At 27.1% G+C, this 22,005-nt stretch overlaps 3 protein-coding genes and 1 pseudogene across 3 annotated transcripts; 2 read left to right on the top strand and 2 right to left on the bottom strand.

Annotated features, from left to right (window-relative positions):
- Nucleotides 1-31: 31 nt before the first annotated feature.
- LOC126554849 (uncharacterized) lies at nt 32-7,907 on the bottom strand (annotated as a pseudogene).
- A 4,243-nt stretch (nt 7,908-12,150) lies between these two features.
- Nucleotides 12,151-13,685, top strand: LOC126554848 (putative nuclease HARBI1). Its single transcript, XM_050209865.1, has 5 exons — nt 12,151-12,281; nt 12,378-12,516; nt 12,587-12,833; nt 13,039-13,160; nt 13,398-13,685. Exons 1-5 carry the CDS (start codon nt 12,151-12,153, stop codon nt 13,683-13,685), a joined length of 927 nt encoding a protein of 308 aa, XP_050065822.1.
- Nucleotides 13,686-13,844: 159 nt separating this feature from the next.
- LOC126554847 (myb/SANT-like DNA-binding domain-containing protein 3) lies at nt 13,845-15,855 on the bottom strand. The gene is made up of 5 exons (XM_050209864.1): nt 15,754-15,855; nt 14,939-15,097; nt 14,732-14,864; nt 14,151-14,649; nt 13,845-13,860 (listed from the first exon to the last, which is right to left on the bottom strand). The coding sequence occupies exons 1-5, from the start codon at nt 15,853-15,855 to the stop codon at nt 13,845-13,847; spliced, it is 909 nt and encodes a 302-aa protein (XP_050065821.1).
- Nucleotides 15,856-16,320: 465 nt separating this feature from the next.
- Nucleotides 16,321-17,006, top strand: LOC126554846 (uncharacterized). The gene is made up of 2 exons (XM_050209863.1): nt 16,321-16,610; nt 16,671-17,006. The coding sequence occupies exons 1-2, from the start codon at nt 16,379-16,381 to the stop codon at nt 16,916-16,918; spliced, it is 480 nt and encodes a 159-aa protein (XP_050065820.1). The 5' UTR covers nt 16,321-16,378; the 3' UTR covers nt 16,919-17,006.
- Nucleotides 17,007-22,005: the final 4,999 nt, after the last annotated feature.

The raw sequence follows: 22,005 nt of genomic DNA, 5'->3' as shown, positions 1-22,005 counted from the left end.
GTAAATAATATAATAATAATGATTATAAACTTTATAAAAGGCTTTTCGAGAATTTTTCTTGTTTTTGTGATACCTTTTTGATACGGAAGGGAGCATGGGATATCCAAATTCTTAATGAATTATCTATTTCTTTTTCAGGAACAACACTGAACTTCACGTTAACTCGTATAGCATCTAGAATATTCAATATACAATAATAATAAGATATTAGATTAATAATATAAGAAATATCACATTTGATAAAATGCAGCATATTTCAATATTTAATTATAATAACTATCAACTATCTATACTGATTATTTGTTTTAGTTATATTGTACCAAACAAGTCAAAGTTTAATGTTTTACCTATAATAACTCGATAGGTATGTAAGCCTGAAAAACATAGCTTTGATTTAAATCCATGTAACGAATAGTTGGAGAGTAAAACATCATTTAACATTCTTGAAACAATTCTTCGAACACTATTTCCAAGATCATTAACATCTATTAGCACCGATAACTGAGTTACCTAAAAAATAAACACATTTTACAAGATAATTGTATAATAGAGGAAAATTATAAGAATTAAACAAAATATAATACCAATGTATTTCTAAAGATTTCATCAGTCTTAATTTTGGTTTCCAATGACTAATTCATCGTGATTTTTAATAGGAAATATTTTGTCAAGATTTATGATATTTTTGGGCACGCATAATTTCCCAGAAAATAAATGAACAGAACGTTAGTAATCCAGAAATTAAATTTAACAGAAAAATAACATGACAGAAAATAAAAATTATAGAAAATAAAATTACAGAAAAATAAATAACTGAAAATTAATGTTCCAGAATTGATTTTATATTTAAAATAAAATGAACATAAAATATGTCCCAGAAATATAATCCCAGAAAGTTGAAAACCTGAAACTACAATCACAGAACATAGTTTTACAGAAATTGATAACGTAGACCATAATTTTCCAGAAAATTAAATTCCATAGTTTAAACTTTTAAAGATGAAATTATAATCACAGAATGTACTTTTATAGAAAGCACGTGATAGAAAGTGATACCGTAGGGCGTAGACCCTAATTTTTCAAATTCCAGATAGATAATTAAATCCCAAAAAGTTTAAATTCTGGAATTAAATTACACAATAATTAATTATTTATTAATTATTATATAATTATAATATGTATAATATGTCATATTATATTTATTATAATATAATCACCAACAATTCAAGAATAACTACCTAAATGTATTACAGCTGTGTGCAGTGTGACTGTGTTGTTTATAACTTTTATTATTTAGTTTGTGGCCCGATCACAAAATAGAGCTGTATGATCTAATAATAATAGTTTACAAGTTATGAACGATTGATTTTTTTACGTTAAAGACAAAAACCCGACGTTTATTATGTAAAATGAAAAAGTATTTCAAAAGTATTTATATACATGCCAATTATTTGTATTAATTGTTCTTAAATACTTTCTGAATAGATTTATTTGTATTTGTACTTAAATACAATTTTGAAATCAAGGAAAAAATTAATATAAGTTGAATTAATTTTAATTATTTAATTTACTGTTTTTAGTTTTTAATTTTAATTCACAATTAATTAAATGAATATTTAATAAATTATGTGTTTAAAAAAAAATTCTTTCATGTGTATGTAACAACTAACAAGTAGGTAGCTAATTAAGAAATTATTAATTATTACATGAGTCCTGTGTGCATCTGGAGCAAGCCGACCAGTAATTACCGACACCCCGCCCAACCCTTTGGAGAAACTGGACTTGTCTATTAAACCAAAAACTATCTTCGACACCTTGGACATGTAAAATGGGGCCAGTCCCTAAAAGTAGCATGTCGCTTAGAATTACTTATTTGTAATTCTGTTATTAAGCCCATATTATTATGTTCTGCCGTTTTGTGGGTGGATCCGATATTCGATGTCTTTATATCTTCTATGGAAAACACGCGAATAATATTGTAATGAATCTTGATTTAAATTTTATAAAATAATTTCTTCAAACAACGTTTACTGTATTAGTAGATTAGATGATTAATGAAGTATTTAATACTTCAATTAAAATACAAATTTTTGGAGGGGCTAATCCTCCCAAGTCCCCCCCCCCCAAATTGCGCCTTCAATACTACTACATACAGCAGAAAAAGGTTCACCAGTATTTTGTATGATAACTATTTTTTTTAAAAAAATAATGTAATTTATAATTGTTTTATAAATATTAATTATACCTCCTTTAACAGCCCTGCACAAATTAAAAATTATTCGGAGATATTGTATATTATGCTTCTATACCCTTGTTCACCGAAATCCTAAACGCCTATGTTACGTTTCAAACAACGTAGGTACCTATAGGTAATTATTATAAATTACAAAATAAGAACATTGTTAAAATTAAGCATAAGTCAACATTTAGTTAACTTCGCAGAAAGTTTAAACAGAGGTAATGAATAATGATATACTTATATTTTATATTAATAATAATAAATAAATAATTTTAATTTGACTAAACTTCTTGTTAAGTATTAACTACTGTTTAATTTTACAAATCATGTTTATTTTGTTGATTTAGATATTGAAATTTATAATTATGTGCATCGGTACTAGGTATATATACCCAGTACTTACCTACCTACATTTTAAATGTTAATTCAGTTTTCATTTTTTATATTTATAAAGATTAAGTAATGACAAGACTTTTATATCTTAGTTACCTACACATAGTGTTAAAAGTTAAAACGATGTGTTTTTGGTGATGTATCCTATAATTTTACTAGTATATAGATACCTTTTTTTTTTGCTGTTTAAATCGACGACCGCGAGGGGACTGCTTTCGCATTACTTCCTCCTACTAGTAGATACCTAAGTGGCTAATAAGCTACACTATTTGAACAAAACTTATACTTATAAGTAGGGCGCGGAACTTGATGCATTTGCCTAATGCTATGTAATTGAGCATTACCTAACCTAACCTATGCTCGTCTATACAGAAATGTTATTCATGAAGTATAAAATTTAATGGCACAATTTTTTATTGCATTTTTAGGGAATTTTATGCTTTCTGGTTATTTTATAGTATTTGTGTTGCATTTTATTCATTTTTGTACTTATAGATTCTGAACGGAGTGATGAATGTATTGATTATACAATGATGTATGTTTTTTTTAAACTTCGGGGGTGGTTTCCGATGGAAAAATGAATATCCTTGATGCATTATAGAGGTAAAAAGTAAACATTTTCCAACAGTTTTCAAAAAAAATCAAGAAAAACAAAAAAAAATGACGGGAAAACGGGAATTTTTACGCAAAACCAGTTTTTGACCGAATCGATTTTTTTATATGGTTGTAACTCAAAAACTAATCACTGTATATACTTGAAATTTTCACCAAATGTTTATGTTAGTGTTATCTATATACAGTTAAATTTTCAATAATTTTTGACTTTTTTTGAGTTATTTATAGACCACTAAAATTTTCGATTTTTATGCGAATTTTTTTTTTGAAGTGTCGGTAAAAATTTTTGGATGACCAAAAAAAAATTAGTACAAGGTTCTTTATGAGTTGTTCTTATTGTAGCTAAAAAAAATTAAAAATCGTTAGTCACAATTTTTTTTTATAAGCGTTTAGTTCAAATTTTTACGAAATCTGTCGAAAACGCGAAAATTTGCAAGTAATTTTGAAGTTGAAAAATCATAAAATTTTTTTCTTTTATAACTAAGGATTAAAAATACAACACCAAGTTTTTCATAAGTTTTCCTTCAAGTATCTATAGAGCAAACTCGAAGCATCATTATAGGAAAAATTTTAAGTGCGTTTGAATTTTAAATTTTTACGAAATATCGTAACGATAACGATTTATCCTCAAACGATTTTAAATATTTGTTATTATTCGAAAAATATGTCATAGATACTTGAAAATTTCACCAGTTATTTAGATTGGCAGTTTCTTTACATGATTTAATTTTCAAAATATTTTCAGTTTTTTGAGCTATTTATAGACAACTGAAATTTTCAATTTTTCTGAAAAATTTTTTTTGAAGTGTCGATAATATTTTTTTGACCCTCTCAAAATACTTGAAAATTGTATACAAAGTTCCTCATATGTTATTCTTATAGTGATTAAAAATTATAAGAATACATGGCCACAATTTTTTTTTATTAGCATTTGAAGTTCAAATTTTGACAAAAATTCGTCAAAATCATGAGTATATTTTGCAAATTAATTTGTGGTTCAAAATTCATAAAATTGATTGTATTTATATCTAACGTTAAATATTCTAGACTGACAAATCATCTCCGTTCAGAATCGTTTTTCGTATACAATGATACCCATCATTGCATTCAAATTTAACCTACCCTAGTCCGAGGTCCACCCCACCTCCTAATGTACAGCAGAGCGGTACCCACTTGCCGACTTTTTTTACATGTATTTGCATTTTTCTTACTGAAAGATACATTTTAATGTAACACATGCAGTTTCCATTAGCTTGTCGATTATCAACGTTCATTATCTTTTTTTGTTGTTATCACGATCTTCATATTTTATTTAATAATCTGTAGTATTTTTTAATACATAGTTTTATTTAGTTAAATAAAAATAATTTGTAATAAATAATAGAATAATAATATAATATAATAATTTTAATATTTTAATTTTTGTATCAAAACAATACCTATTTAACAATTTTTACAGTAAAATATACATTTTTAATATCATTTTTTAACATTTATGCATTTTTTATATATTTTTAGATCATCAAGTCCCGGGCCTTATAAGTTGTATAATCTTAGATCATATTATTTACCTTATGATACGTCGTATAGGTATCATATTTGTGATCTAGTATAGTTCACCTATGTAATAAATAATAACAATATTGTACACCAAAATTGTATAAAAAAATGAAGTTAGGTATTATATTATATTATCGTTTTAACGCTTAATATATTTAATAAAAAGCGGTTAAGTGGTTCTGTGGATGTCGCACTGTTGTACAGTAAATTACAAGTGGGTCACTGTTTATTGGATGGTATAAATCTGAATTTAATGATTTAATATCATTGTATACGAAAAACGAAACGTTTGATAGCTATCGTAAAAAAATAATTTTTCAAAGTATCACATAAAAGTATTGAGTATTTTTTTACAAAATTATTTTATGAAATATTCGATACATTTTCTAAAAATATACCTATCACAGTATCACGATACACGATATTAGATACTTCATAAAATTGTATCGAGATATTTGTATCGACGATACTGTCCAGTGTCTAACCTTGACCAGGGGTAGATCCAGAAATAGTGGATGGATGAGGTTTTGGCTGTATGTTACTTGCGTCCCAAAAAAAAAATATATTTTTCAGGTAGTAAATTTGACCGGTAAGTTGCGTCCCGTTTTGGGGGACGCAAGTCAGCCATATTATTATCATCGATATTATCTTCAAAAATCATTAAAATCGATAATATCGTGTCACTAAAATCGATAATTCATAAATTGTAATGTAATAGTATATTATATTAATAACTTAATTAATACATATGTCTTAATTAATAGCGTTAATACTCAAAAGAAAGATTATAGAAAAAAAAACATTTAAAATTAGATTACTTAAATAAACAAATTGAAAGTTTTAAAATAACGATATTTCACCATTAAATTTTATAATTAACGTTTCATTTAAATTTCAACCAATATAATAATTTATAACATATGATTTTTTTATTATATTATACTATATTTATTATGACAAAATGTATAACATGAATTTTTATATTATTATTATTGCAATTGAATTGAACTGATAATTTATTATAACCATTTTTATTTGTATTAAATTTGTATCATCAATGTACATTTTTATATCGATTATATCGATATTTTCGGGACGCAATTAGGTCATAGAAAAAGGTATACCGGGACGCAAATACGCTATGACCTTTTTGAATCTTTTTTTTGCGGGACGCAACTCACCTACTGATAATAATTTCGGACGCAAGTAGTATGGTCCCGAGGTTTTTGCACCCTCTATCACTGTATACCCCACTACTATCCCCTGTGTAATAGAGCCTGTCATGTACATTGATTTTACGAGCATTTAATCATGATAGTAGGGGCACATTTTATCAGTCGCAATGCCGCATATTATCCTGCGCAGTGGCGTCATTTCAGGTTTTAAAAGGGGGGGGCAAAAGTTTTTACCGGCCCATAATTAAAAAAAAAACTTATTACATAAAAAGTAATCCGGAAATGAATAAATTATAAAACTGAAAGGAACGTCAAGTATGAATAAGGGCTAGTCGAACAGTGAACCAATAAACAATAAACAAGGAAGGTTCTTATTACTCTGTTTAATATCCACTATGATAACATAAAATAATTATTTTCAATTCTATTTTTAAACTTATAACAATGAGTTGTCAACAAGCCCGGACCGGACGAACACAAGCCGGTCACGCATTTTAAATTAATAAGAAATCTGGGTTTTTATGCTGAATAATATTATATACTTATAACTTATTAGTTATTCGATAACATTTTAATTAATAATTTCACAATAATATTAATAAATATAAATTTTATACGAACAGCGGCCCACAGGGAAGGCGGGAAACCCGGTATCCCGCTCGTCCAGTCCACAACTGCACATACACAATACAGATGTCAGATACCTTATAATTATTTACGTAAAAAGTTCGAACCACGAATCGTGGTTATATTTTATTTAGCAATGACATGAATGTCATGAATCATGTTTGGGGGCTTGCGACCCAAAACTAGCACCATATACCCGGCCCAGGCCAGCCGGGTCGACCGACCCGTTAGTAGGCCACCAGCGGCCCGCTGATGACAAGGGGGGGAGGCAAATGCCCACCTTGCCCCCCTACCAAATGACGCCACTGAATTCCTGTGTCCCTGCTAACAAAATCTTTGCACAATTGTACGCCTATGCACTATGCTGTAGGTACTCACTACTCAGTTTACCTACATGAAAATATTTCATCCGATAATTATTTTAAAGAAAATATTTTAGAATGTTAGGTTATACTTTTTGGATAAACTACGTTTTGGGGACATTATTTTCCAACAATTTATTTTCGGCTGCTGTATCATTTTCGGACATAATGTTTTCGAATAAAATATTTTTCGTGTTTTATTTCCATACAAATTAAATTTCGGATATTATACATTTGTATTGAAATATTTTATTTAAATAATGAATGAATGATTAATGATATATTATTGCGAATTAAAATTTAACAAATATATTACAGTGACCCCTACTCAGTAGTATAAGTATGCGGAGATGAAAAAAGTTTGAGGGGGTATTGTCCCCTTGCAATGCAAGAAATTCCCGCTGTAAAATGAAGCCAGTCGCCCCACGTTGTTTCAGGGAAACCATGAGGCGTTTGGCTCCATTTTTATAAGGACACGAAAAATGTTTAAAGCGGAATGTCCTTCTTCAGTATAAAAATCTTCCTATTACTTTTACTGAAAATAAAACATGATTAGTTATTAGTTAAACGAATCATTTTCGTTTACATTTCTGAAATAAATAAAATCATTTTTTTTATTATCATTTTGTTTATTTATTTTAAATTAATTAATAGTATTTAACATCAAGTATTTTAAATAAATCAGATTTTTAATATTATTCACACTAGTTTTCTTACTTCTCTAGTAAAAGGTACATATTCAACAATGCGATCATGAATTAATAAACAATAAGCAGTTACACCTGTAAGAGATTCCGATGCTTCAATTTCCAATTGCACATCTACTGATGATGCTGTAGCCGAATCGTTCTGTTTTGAAGTATCGATAACTACAATTGGAGCGTTCGATAGAAAAGTAGAGGGACTTAATAAGGGGTTTCGTATATTTTTTTTCATAGTACCATTCTTGAAACGATGTATACATATCATATAATAAGGTGAAATTATTTTTCGTAAAATCTAAATTCAAATTATCATATGGATAAGCTATTGAGTTAAGAAATACTTGAACGTTTGTTATATTACAGTGATCAAATATACTACAATCTTTTTCTAACGAATTTTTACGTCCTTTTTGTAATCCAATTATGATAAATCGTGGTTTTTCTAATTTTGATGCTGTCTTCAAGTTCCACACTACTTTTTTTGTGGTTCCGAGTTCAGGATATTCAAAAGTTTCAAAAGATCTGAACGGGATAAACAAACTTTTTTCTTTTTCAATAAGTTTTAATAATTTTAACCTTTCTTCATCATCAACAGTAATATGTGGAACCTTCCAAACTATTTTATTCAAATCAACTTTTCCAGAATTTGTACTTGCACTGGTTATTACCTTTAGAGCGTTTAAATCGTTATGACATCGAGTTAATATTAGTTCTAATCTAGAATTAACTAATATCTTTTTAAAGTCTTCAAATAGACCTAACCAATATTTCAACGGAATGCATGCACTAAATTCTCCATTATTATTTGCTGGGTTTGAACTATTTTTAAAAATCCAACCAGCATTTTCATAACAATTATAATTATCAGGTGTACCTGATAGATAACCTTTTAACGAACTGGTAATACCAAGTACACGTGTTCTATCTACTTCTATTCCATTGATTTCAAGTCATATTTGATCAAAGAGATAGGAAAAACCGTTATTAGTAAGTTTTACTTTTCCAGCATCTGATACTTGACCTTCTAAATATATAAAGCTTTCATTCAGATATGGATAAACATCTGTTTGTTGAATTGATATACGTATTTCATCGCTATTATTAAATGAAGTTGTATACGGTGTATATGAATGATATTCGATTTTCGTAATTTTAGAATCGGTTTCAAACGGCGAACTTATATCTAAAATATCACTTTCAGGCATTCTGCTTTAATTTATAACCTAAAGCCTTTAAAATTGTTTTATTTTTCGTTGTTATTTTTTTACTTTATTCGATGTTACCGGTACCGCTTTAGTCTTTTGACTAACAAGATTTATTTTATGTAATGGGCTTATATTAAATTTTAATCCCATATTAAGATCCGTAACGTTTAATATGTAGATTGATTATTAATTTCTCACCTAAATTGTTTATTGGATTATGATCTTGATCAACTAATTGTATAGTTATTGAATCGATATTTGTTTTATTTAATTTGTAATATATTAGGTTATTTGGTGTTTGAATCAGCTTAGACCCTATTTTCTCACTAGGGGAAAACTCATAAATTGAATGACTTGACATGTGGTTGTTGAATGAACCTTGAGCTATATTACACATTACTTTTATTGAGTTAACACTGATTAAATTTGTCACTTTCTGTGATCGATGACCCTCAATGTGCATATTGTGTGGTTCATAATTTTTTTTTTCAAACCCCAAAAAAGTCCTATACTGTTCTTTACGTTAAAACGTATTATACCATTACTGAATATGGTTGTTCTAAAATCTATTTGATCAATCCCGATATCAAAAGTTATTTTCTCTGTCGATTTTATTCCAAAGTAATCTTTATCAAAATTTGATTTTTGATATCCTTAATATCGTAACACCCCTTTTTCAGTGTGATAGAACAGATTGGAAATTTATTATTATTTAGTAAACTAAACGATTGGAGTTTTCTAAATATATTTCAAAGTTGTTATTAGTTTCGTTTATGTTTGCAAATGTATTATATGTTTGCAAAATAAACAAAGCAATTTCCGAGTCATCGTATACATCAATTGGTGGACAATAACCTATAGATAATGTGGTTTTATTACCAGATAAACTTAAAGTAACTGATTCTTGCATTGTAAAAAATTAAGACATAAGTGTCCACAATTAAATGAATTAAAATCTTGATAATTTGTGTAGTTATATTTAATTTTGTTTCCTTTAAAATAAATTTGTAGTTAAATCGGTGGAGGTAAATCACCGAAGCTATCAAAATATTCAACCTTATCTTTAATTTTATAAAACGCTACCCAATGACTTCCATTACCGGAAGATACGTCTAAGTTTAATATACCACATTCGATTGCGAGAGGTTTTTTAGGTAGGTTATCACGTGAAAATACTCCGCGGAAATGACTGATATTAAACTTTGCAACATATTTTATAATATCTCTAGAAGTTAGTGGTCTGTTAGGTAGCGTATTCATCAGTTTTTTTTCCTTGATCCATTATTATTTAAATATAATCCATTACCTTTCTTTCTTTTTGAATTTTGTATTGCATTATACACACTGGCACTTCCAGACATTAAACTACCAAGTGCTAATAATCCTGCAAAAATAGGTATTAAGGGAATTGCACCTCCTGACTGACCTGGTGTTAAAATCAACCTTTTACCAACATTTTTTTTAACGTATTTTTTTTTTCGTTAACAGTATACCATTTCTTTTTCTTTTTGTAGTACGTTTCCGTTTACGTTTACAACCCATTCCTATTTTTCTTTTAGCTTTCATTGCGTTTATTACGGTGTACGCAACGATTTTCTATTTCTAGGTGTATCTTTTGCTTTAAATCTTTCCCAAGTCCGAAGTTCTAACACTTCATGTCTATCTTCTAAATGTTTTCTAGTTGCATGCAAAATATCGTGATCGTAACATGCAGTATCCAACGGGTTTATTCCTTTATCAACACAATCTAGTCACTTTTTTTAATTTTGCACCATGTCAACAATATTTAATAGTTTGAAATACGAGCTTCAAACGGATGCCTATTTATAAGTGAGTTTACAAATCCTTTACCAGTCTTACCTGATTTACACTTATGAGTTGAACGTATCATTTATAACTGATTATAAAGTAAAAATGCATGAGTATTTATACGAAAAAATGAACTTGATTGAGCAGAAAGATAAATTAGATATTACAAATGTTGATGTTCAGATAGAAAAAAAACCATCAAAACATGGATCATTATTACCTGATACCATACGTGCTATATTAGTTTGTCCTAGTGGTTCAGGAAAAACAAATATAATGTATAATTTAATTACCCATGAAAGCGGGTTAAGATTTGAAAATATTTATCTATACTCTAAAACCTCAAATCAAGAAAAATATGTTTTGTTAAAAAAAATAATAGATGATATATAAGGTGCTATTTTTTTCATTTTTACAAGTGCTGATAAAGTTATAAAACCAAACTTAACTAAAAAAAATTCCATTTTAATTTTTGATGACGTCATATGTGGTCCGCAGTCAGTAATCAGAGAATACTACTCAATTTGTAGACATTCAGGTGCTAGTTCAGTATTTTATTTAGCACAAACATATTCTAAAATACCAAAACAGTTAGTAAGAGATAACTCAAATTTTTTAATAATACTAAAACAAGAAGATACAAATTTACGACATATATTCAATGATCATTCGTCTACAGATATGGATTTCATTGAATTTCGGAAAATTTCTCATTTATGTTGGAATCATAGTGATTATGGGTTTATGGTTATTGATAAAACTCGGGAAATGAATGAAGGAAGATATAGATGTGGTTTTCATACTTTTATTAAAATAAAATAAATGTAAGTATAAATATAAATATAAAGTATAACTGAAATTATATACATTGTGTTGTCAATAGTCATACGATACAGTTATATTCACATTATTATTTGAAATGATTAAAGAAAAAGTTTTATTGGAAAATTTAATAACCTCAAAAAAAAATATAAAACGAAAAATAATGGAAATGAAACGTGGTATCATAGATTCCGACAACTATTTTCGTGAAGCATTTAAACCAATAATAGAACCATTGAGCAACCAAACAGAAAAGAATACACAACCGGCTGATGAAATAAAACCGGAAACTTCAGACGTTAGTGATGATGATAATGATAACGAATAAAATTCATCATTTTCAAATTTTTTCAATAAACGTCCTACATCAAAACGATATGATAAATCATATGGTATGTATTATGATAAAGCCAGTGATTCATATAAAATAGGAGGCTACTCTGTAACTTTTATGCCCAGTTGCATGAAAATTTACAGAACCGATAAGTCGTTATCGGTTCTGTAAAAATAAAACCGTTCTGTAAAATCGATAAATAAAAGACCGATAAACCGTTATCAGTTCGATAAGTTATAGGTCTGAATTCGGGTCTGTAAAATTTGCAGAACTGTTTAAATTTTTAATTTAAATAATTAATTGCAATGTCTTCGTCATCGTCGTCTGATGATTCTGATGAAGATATGATTCTTCAAATTTTAATAAATCTTCCAAGACCAAGGCTGTTTAGGGATAGGTCTAATCCGTTGCAGGACTATGACGACTTGGACTTCAAGTATCGCTTTAGGTTTAAATTTTTTTAAGTCTTTTGTGTTCTCATTTTGTTGAGTTTTATAGTTTTTTAATTAATTGTGTCATTCGCTGTTAATAGATTGTCGAAAGAAACATTTATGATACTTTTGCATATGATCGGTGACTCTATTAAACATAAGACAAATAGAAGTTCATCTCTATCACCTGTACTTCAACTTTTGATTGCTTTGCGTTACTATGCAACTGGAGCATTCCAAGTATTTTTTAAAAACAAAAATTGTATAATTTATAAATAAGAAATACAGTACCTACAATTTTTAATTATAGATGGTGTTAGGTGATCATATTCAGGTTCATAAATCTACTGTTTGTAGAGTTATTAAAACAGTGTCCATAGAAATTACTCGATTACGTCCACACTTTATCCAATTCCCTAGTAGTGTTGCAGAGCAACAAAAAGTTCAATTAGGATTTTTTAGATTACATCAATTTCCTCGTGTTATTGGTGCACTAGATTGTTCGCATATCAGAATACAATCACCTAAAAGTGATATCGGCGAGCAGTTCCGTAATCGTAAAGGGTATTTCTCTTTCAATGTCCAAGCAATATGTGATAGCAATTTAAAAATATTGGATATTGTAGCGAGGTATATTAAAATTTTTTTTAACTTCATTAAAATAATCATCCATAATTCAGTTATTTGTTACTTTCCTATTTTTATTTAGATGGCCTGGATCTGTCCACGATAGTACTATTTTTGATAATAGTTTTATACGAGCAAAATTTGAAAATAATGAGTTTGGAAATTCTTATTTGCTTGGTGATGGAGGTTATCCTTGTCGAAATTATCTCCTAACTCCTTTATTGAATCCAAGAACTGACGCAGAACGCAAATATCAAGTATATTTTGAATACATTTAAACGCTAGCAATTGCCACACTTTAATTTAGACCTCCTATTTTGTGTGGTCAGGTTAAGTTTGATTTACTTTTACATTCAATCTATTCTGTGCTTTTACCTAAAAGTGTTCTAATTTATAACTTACAACTATAGTCTATAGGTATCTACATGGCTACTGCTATGCCTACCGCCACTGCTTTTTTTTTAAAAAAACTATTATTTGTTTTGATATCGTAGAAAGCTCAAATTGGTTCAAGGAATGTGGTGGAAAGATTGTTTGGGGTTTTAAAGAGAAGATTTCCTGTTCTAGCAGTTGGAGTTCGTACAAAACTAAGTACTACTATGGCTACTATCGTTGCTACGGCAGTTCTGTATAATTTTCTTCTAAAAGAAAAAGATGAGATACCTCCAGAATTTGATAATCATGTAATTGATATTGAATTACTTCAAGAGATACCAACTTTGCCCATTCATCAGTTAGGAAATGCTGAAAGATCACATTTAATAAATACTGTGTTTTCTTGACATAAGCATTAATTTTTAAAACATTTTTTGGACTAAACAGTTTATTATTTATTTTTTAGATAACTCCTTGTAACAAACAATTTAAATAAAAATTAACTAAATACCTATAATATAACAAACTAAAATTAAGTAAAAACTAGATGTATAAATAAAAATAAATCATGTTAATAACATCCTATTCACAAAAATTTAAACAAAATAATTAATAAAAATTATAAAGTAATCAACATAATAAAACTTATTGTTACTATAAACTATCATCATTTTTTTTGTACTTCTTTTATAACTTAATAAAAGATTATTTGAAATTTTTAGGTAATTTTCTGTTTATAAAATTTAAATAAAAATCAACTTGCAATGCCTATATAATAAAATAACAAACATACATAAATGAACAACTTATAAATTATTTATAAATTAATTATTAATTGTTTTGAAAGAATTGTTTTTTTCATTTTATTCTGCCTTAGTTCAGACTCAAGAATTTGTTCTTTTAATTTGATTTGCTTGAGTTCTGAAGCACACTTTTGTTGCTCAGTATCATATTTTAGGACCATAATCTTTTGCTCCATTTCTGTAATCTCTAACTGTAGTTTTGATTTTTTTAATGCTAACAAATTTAAATTGTCCTTTAGCTTTTCTTTATTTTCAATAATATCTAAATGTTTGGAAGTCAAAAGATTTAGTCCTTCATAAACCTTTTTTGCAGAAGACTCGTGCTTTTTTTTTATATTTTGTTCCACAGTTGCAGGATGACTAGTGCTGACGTTATGAGCAACAGATTGTTTGTCCAATATTTTTACCAATTTGTTGCTCGGTGCTAAAAGTATTTCTGGTGATCTTTTTTTTGTCACTGGTTTCTCAATTAAATAAGAGTTTTCATCAGAGTTGCTAAGTAAGTCATCTGATAGATCCTCTTCATTTAATGTTTGAATTATGAATTCATCTGGTGGGTTATTAGCATCTAAAAGTTATAAAATAATAGTAAAATATACCAATATTAACAGTTAAGAATTAATAACTGTAATAAAATTTATTATACATACTTGGATAGTCAGAATCACAATCATATTGGTTAGATAAAGGTTCTAAACGATCACCTAGGAGTCCAATAACTTTGTCTGTTGTACTTGACAACATTGATAAATTACGACCCCCACCAGTTTTATAAAGTTCAACCTAAAGTGTTCAATATTTTAGTTTACATAATATTTCAAAACAATAAATTAATTGAAATAATTTTAGATAAGTACCTTATAATCACTTTTGTCTTTTCGAGCCTTTCTTTTTTGAACATCATACACCGATTTTAATTGGCGAATGGTTCTGATGCCAGTTATTTGTTGGCAATTGTATGAATTTGCAATTTCACTCCATGCTGCATCTTTTTCTTTATTTGTTGCACCATCGGTCTAAATATTGTATTATAATTATATACATCATAATATTTGTATAAAGTATGATACTCAAGTAAGTAGGTTTGTACTAAAGATATAATATGGTATGTCATAGGGTGTTCCTTAATTTTGATTTTAAAAAATGTTTGGTCTCCTCCCCTATATGTGTGCGTATATGTATTAAAATGAATTGCAAAAAAATTTGAAACCAATCGGTTAAGGTTAACCCGTGCCGACTTGTAGTTTAAGTTTGAACTCCTTAAATTTTTCAATATTTACGAAAATTTTTCACATTTCCGTAAGTATTTCGTTAACTTTTAGAAATATCGACATTTTCTATATTATAATATATTTTAAATTAAATTAAATTACCTATAACTTTTATAATATTACATTTTTTAATATATCCAATGTTTCGTGAAGTATATGGACTCGACTGTAAAAAAGCACTATATTTTTGGAAATACGAGTAACATAGTAACGATTAGTAATAATAAACAATTTTATAGAATCAAATTTTTTGCACTTCATTTTTATACATATACGCACACATTTAAGGAGTGAGACCAAAAATATTAGGATATTTTTTTTCATCATGTATAAGTAAGAATCATATAGGTAGAAAATATAATCAATAAACAGTAAATAATAATAAAGCATGTTATGCTTACCTTGATATTTTCAATAATATGTTTGTATGGCAAAATAAGATCAATTAAAATTGATTTTTCTGTTTCAGAAAAGTTCTTGCCCCTTTTTTTGTCGTCTTCCATATTAATTATATAAATAATATTTTTAAATTAAACCAATAAAAAATATTTATTTAATTTATTTATTTATTTAATGCAATAAATTACTATAGAAAAGTAAATTAAATCAATTCAATGACGTAAAAAAGTATAAAATACAATAGAAAAATTATAATGTAACGTAAATCACTCGAACAAAAAAAAAGAGAATTGAAAAAATCAAATTAACGGACAAGAACAAATGGGAAAAACCATAGACGTATTAATATATCTATGGGGAAAACCTTGTACTACTGAATACCTGATAATTGGTTATAACCTGATAATTTGATACAATTTATACATCTTTCATGAAACGCAATCTGTTCTTTAACTTCCATTATTATACTATCAATATATTATCGGCCCAACAATTTACGGAACTGTTTTCATGCAACCGGGCATTAGTCATGGTAACTTACAGTTATTTAATAAATACTATCCATGGACTGAAGGACTATGGTCTTTACTATGTGAGAAAGAACCAAAAAATACAACTCTACAAGATATGGAATCTTATTACGACATTTTAAAAACTTCACGAGCTCATTTAAAAGCAGATGGGAAAACTAAAACCTCAAAGTTTCATAAATGGACGAATGTTGTAAAACCTCTATACGATAGAATGAAAAATGAGGAAAAGCAATTAAACGAAGAAATAGATAAAATTAATAACTCAAGAACTCCTAGATTAAGTTTAGCACAAATTACCGATCATTTATCTAGATCTAACACTAAACGTAGTAATATTCATAATAATACAACTATACCAAATGATCCATTTGAATTTCGTCCAACAGCAAACAGTTCTATGACTACAGATCCAAAGAATGAAAAAATGTTTAATTTTACTGCAACCCCAAAGGTTAAGAGAGGTTCTGGTTTATATAAAGATGTAATACCTCAAACACAATTAGTTTATTATGACGATCCGAATGAACTAGTAACTAGATTAAATCTTCTAACATCATCACAAAATGTTGGTAATACTGGTGTCAATAATGAAATTATATCAATTTTAGAAGAATTACACGAGAGAAATAAGTAGTATATATTTGTATGTTCTGAGCACCTTTTGACTACGGAGATTTCAAAATTTTAAGGGAGACTTTTCCCCTCAAACTTTTTTTTCTCCGCTGTACCAGTTAAAAACACTGATTTTCAAAAACCATAATGTATGTTCTGAGTACCTTTTTTACAAAGAGATTTCATAAATATCAGATAAATCGTGATTGTAAAAGTAACAATCTGACTACTAAAAGTAACAATTTACAATTTATTTATTACTCATACATGTTGGCTACACTGAGCTGTAATTCTTTAGTAACAAAATTATTTTTTTCTTTACATTTTAGTAACTAATTAACCATCGTTAAACCAAGTTGTGTTTTATGTTTATTTTTTCTATCTCTTAAGAATATATTTTTTATAGTAATACATTTTGATTTTCAATGCCATTTAAAAAATGAACTTACAAAAAACTAGCAATGACATTTCTTCATTAGTTTCTTTAGTACGAAACAAATCATTCCCAACATATCCGGAATACATTACATTTACATCCAGATTAAAAACGTATGATATATTACCATCAAAAATACCTTAAAATAAATATTTATTGGCTGATTGTGGTTTCTTATACAGAGGAGTAAAAGACGTTGTAGAATGTTTTTCCTGCGGACTTGTCTTACACGATTGGAAAAAAGACGATATACCATGGATTGAACACTCGAGACATAATCCGGAATGTGTATACTGTATATGTATTATTATCAAAAGGAAATCACTTTGTTGAATATGTAAAAATCAAATGCGGAAAAGCTAAATGTAATTGTGAAATTGAATCATATGATACCACTTGTTAGTATATTAAGATTTATAAAAAAAAAAAATGTTATATAATAGGTATCGAATAAATTATCGAATTCTATTAAACAACTTAAATGTGTTATTATTCAATCCTTTATCTTGTAAATACATGACCTAATGGATAAGGCGTGAAGTTCTGTTTAAATAATATAAGGTTTAATTTCAGGTTTGATACAAATTAATGTAAGTATATAATCATTAATAATTAATAATTCTTCTCACCCCATCCACACTTATAAATTAGGTCACGTATTTACTTTTACATTTTTTTTTTTTTTTTTTTTTAATAATTTTAGTCATAAAGTATAATTTATAGGGGCGTCTCTATATACTCTATGATTTTTAGTATAAAATGTTGTTATATTTAGCAATATTATCAGTATATGATAAACTTTCTAACAATCATAGCACTACTTCAACAAACGTAATTCATTAGAATAAAAAAAAAAAAAAAATCTATAAGAATTTAAAGACCGCTAGCTACAATATGATTTTACCAGTTGTTTCAAAGTCAGTATTCGAAATTCGACCGTATGGTAAAAAGAGTGTAACAGTTGGATTGCTTGTTAACAAAAAGATTTCAATCGTTATATTATTAGAATGTAAACTAACTAAAAAGATTTTAAACCTTGATCTTGAACAATGGCATACATTAATGTGTGAAAATAATTACAATGCAATTATCGATAATCTGCAAACTCGATGTAAACGTGTAAGAATAACTGACAATTTAAGTTATTCTGTTAATGTGAAACAGTCTTCAATTATATTACATTCTAATGAAAATTATATTACTTTATCACATATCGATTTACACCGTTTGAAACAATTGCAACACTGTATTGATTTATATATTATTGAAAAACAAAAAAAATTGTCAAGTTATCAAAAGACTTTTGACACGGCATATTCACTAATTATGGCAGATGTAAATGGGTTACCTTTTTCTTGTCGTCGGAATGAATTTACAAACCAATATATTCAGAATTATGACTTAAGTTATAGTAATATGGAGTCTAACGATATTTCTTTTATGTATGAATTATTACAGTATCATTATAACTCACTATCAGATATGATATTACAAGACTTAGTAGTCTAATTTTTTTTTTCAATCAGCTGTTAACCAGTAATTTATATTATTATTATTATTATTATTTTTTTTTTATTACTACTTTTTACTACATTTTAAAATAAATGTACGATTAGTTTTTGTTTTATATACATAAATAAAATATTTTATAATATAATATAATATTTAATTGATATACAATGTGAGTGATGGTATAAAAAAAATAACACAAGTATATTTAAACTGAAATTTTTTTTATTTTACATAGTACATAGTACTATTATATATTCAAATTTTTTTTTACTACTGTCATTAATAAATACATTATTATGTCTTTGATAATTTAGATCTTGTTATCTTCCTCTTTGGATCAGACATAAAGCGTGTGAATATTTTTTGTACAACCTCTGTTAAATTATTCTTAAGTTCTTGATCTTTTGTTTGATCGGTTATCGTTACTTTAAGGCTACATTCAGCATGTTTCCATCTATAAAAAAAAAAAAAAAAAAAAAATATAAATTTATTTTTTATTTTTTAATCTTACTGTAATATGATTATATGATTATTAAAAAAATTTATTACAAGTATATTATATTAGGATCTGGGTAAAGCGGATAGCTGGACATAGTGAATAATGTTAATACATTTTTGAATATTGGTGATTAAATAATAAAGAGCATATAAGTTGTCAGCAATGTGTATCGTCTTTGTAGGGATAATGATTTAATATCATTCACTAGTTTACATTCGTTATAAAAGCGTTTATCCGAAAGTAGTCCTGGTCTCTCCGTATATAAATAATATAATATATTATATTACCTGTTCTTGCTATCAACATTCTTAATATTTTTGATCTTATAGTGGCTGATGGTCCAGTACTCGGAACTTCTTTCATCAGTTGGAGATTTAACATTTATCAAATCATCATCTTGTTTTACCGTAATAGTATTTATGATATCAGTTTCAATCTTTTCATTTTGTAGTAATTTTTCAATATTATCCAAATATGAAATATTCTAAAACAAAAAAAATAAATAAATAAATAAATAAAAATGTTTTTTTTTTACTTTACTGTAAATGTTTTGTTTTACTTACTTTTTTAGCCATTTTTTTATTCTTATTTGATTTGACTTGTTTTATATTTTTATTATGTCTTGTTTTTTCACTGATTTAAATGATTTAACCTCATCATTCATACTCATATTGTTATAATCGTTCTGAAATAAAATAAAATTTGGTAACTAAAAATCTAGTAAAAATATATACGCTACACCTATTTATTTATATCTTTAAGTACGAGTATAATACCTCGAACCAACATAGTTCAGTATTATACAAAATAAAAAAATATTGTATTTAGTCATCTTCAAAATATAACTAATAATTATAAATTATATAAAAAACATATTATTTTGTACTTACATCACTTTCGTTCATCGATTCTTCGTTACTACTATTTACTGAGCTAACAAATGACATTTTTTTTTTATTTTTTTATTCAGTTATAACTTGTAGCTATTAAATGGATTTACGTACTTTCTCTAAAAGTGACTTGCTATTTTGTATTGAGTGATATATTTTATACATTTCAGTTGAAGCACGCTGAAACGGAAAGGGTAAAATTATATTGTTTGATAGAGATGGTAAATTATGTGCGACTATATTTTTTATTATTTGACACCGAATATAATATTTTTATAAATATGCTAATTATTATAATGAGATCACACCGCTCTAAAGCAAATCAAAATTATAATTATTATTTCATAAGACGGAAATATGTAGATTATTATAATGAGATCACACCACTCTAAATCAAACCTAAATTATAATAATTATTATTTCGAAAAGTACCGAGAGTAAATGTGTCGTATCATCATTCACCTCACACTGCTCAGCACATAGACGACACACGGAAATTTTTTTAATATTTCAACTTCTCAAAGAACATTGTAAGTATATATCATTAAACGTAAAATATAAAATAGTTATAAATCTAAGTTAACTTTTTTTTTTTTTTTTACTTATATAATATGAACAGTTTTATCGTAAACATTGAACAACGGTCTCACAAACTTTTAATATATCATACATTCATACCCATAGACCTTATACTAATAGACTGGCCCTTCGTACCCGTAGAACGGTCATAGATAGAGGGCGCTTTTCATGAGTTACTTGTGACTGCACAATAATTAAAATAATCGTATTATCGTAGTCTATTTTGAAAATAATATTTTCATTACTCCAATATCGGTTCACCACGAGCTCGTTTAATTTTACTTATAAGTTATAATAAATTATTTTAAATTTGTTATAATGGTATATAAATGTTACATTTGTAAAATTGGTTACACACCAGGATTAGATGTCTCTTTACACAAGTAATTATTAAATATTTGATAATTAAAATGTTAAGCATGTAATAACATTTAATCTAGTCAGGCTGTTTTTTTGCCATTCGAATAAATAAATAATCTAGCCAGGCTTTATTAGAAGGATTTTTATGTTTTTCATCACAATCTATTATTATCTACCTTCCATTTTAAATGTTTATAACAGATTTCCCAAAGATGAAGAATTAAAAAAACTCTGGCTAGATGTATGTGGAATTAAAAACAGTAAGCCATCTCATAGAATTTGTGATAATCATTTTACTGAAGATAGTTTTAATGAAAATGGAAATTTATTAATGAAAGCTGTACCATCTTTATCACTAATTAAATCAATTAATAAACCTTCTGATAGGTAAGTAATTTGTGTATTTATTGTAAATTTTATTTAGATAGGTATATATTTGTTATAGCTCTAATGGGTGTAAGAGAAAATTATCTTATGATAATAGTGTACTATCAGAAAGCGTTAAATTTATTAAAAATACTGATGATATATCTGTAAATAAACCAAACCAAATGGAAATAATTCAAAATACAACTATGATGTAAGTATATAGGTAAAAGTTATTTTATTTACTAAATACTTGTATTGTAAGTGTATACCTAAATTTTCAGTACACCGCCTACACCAACTTCTAAAAAGTCATAATGTTCCCAAGATATATTAATGATTTATCAGTTGAAAATTTTAAAACACCCAGAAGAAGACAAAGAAATTTATCATTTGTTAAAAATATATATAATGAAAAACTAAAGACAATTCATAATTTACAAAAGAAGAACAAACGACTGATAACA

Source organism: Aphis gossypii, unplaced genomic scaffold (assembly GCF_020184175.1).
Source record: "Aphis gossypii isolate Hap1 unplaced genomic scaffold, ASM2018417v2 Contig00626, whole genome shotgun sequence".
NCBI classification, from domain to species: domain Eukaryota; kingdom Metazoa; phylum Arthropoda; class Insecta; order Hemiptera; family Aphididae; genus Aphis; species Aphis gossypii.
The sequence above is the reverse complement of the archived record's forward strand: the minus strand, read 5'-3'. Positions and strand labels throughout refer to the sequence as shown.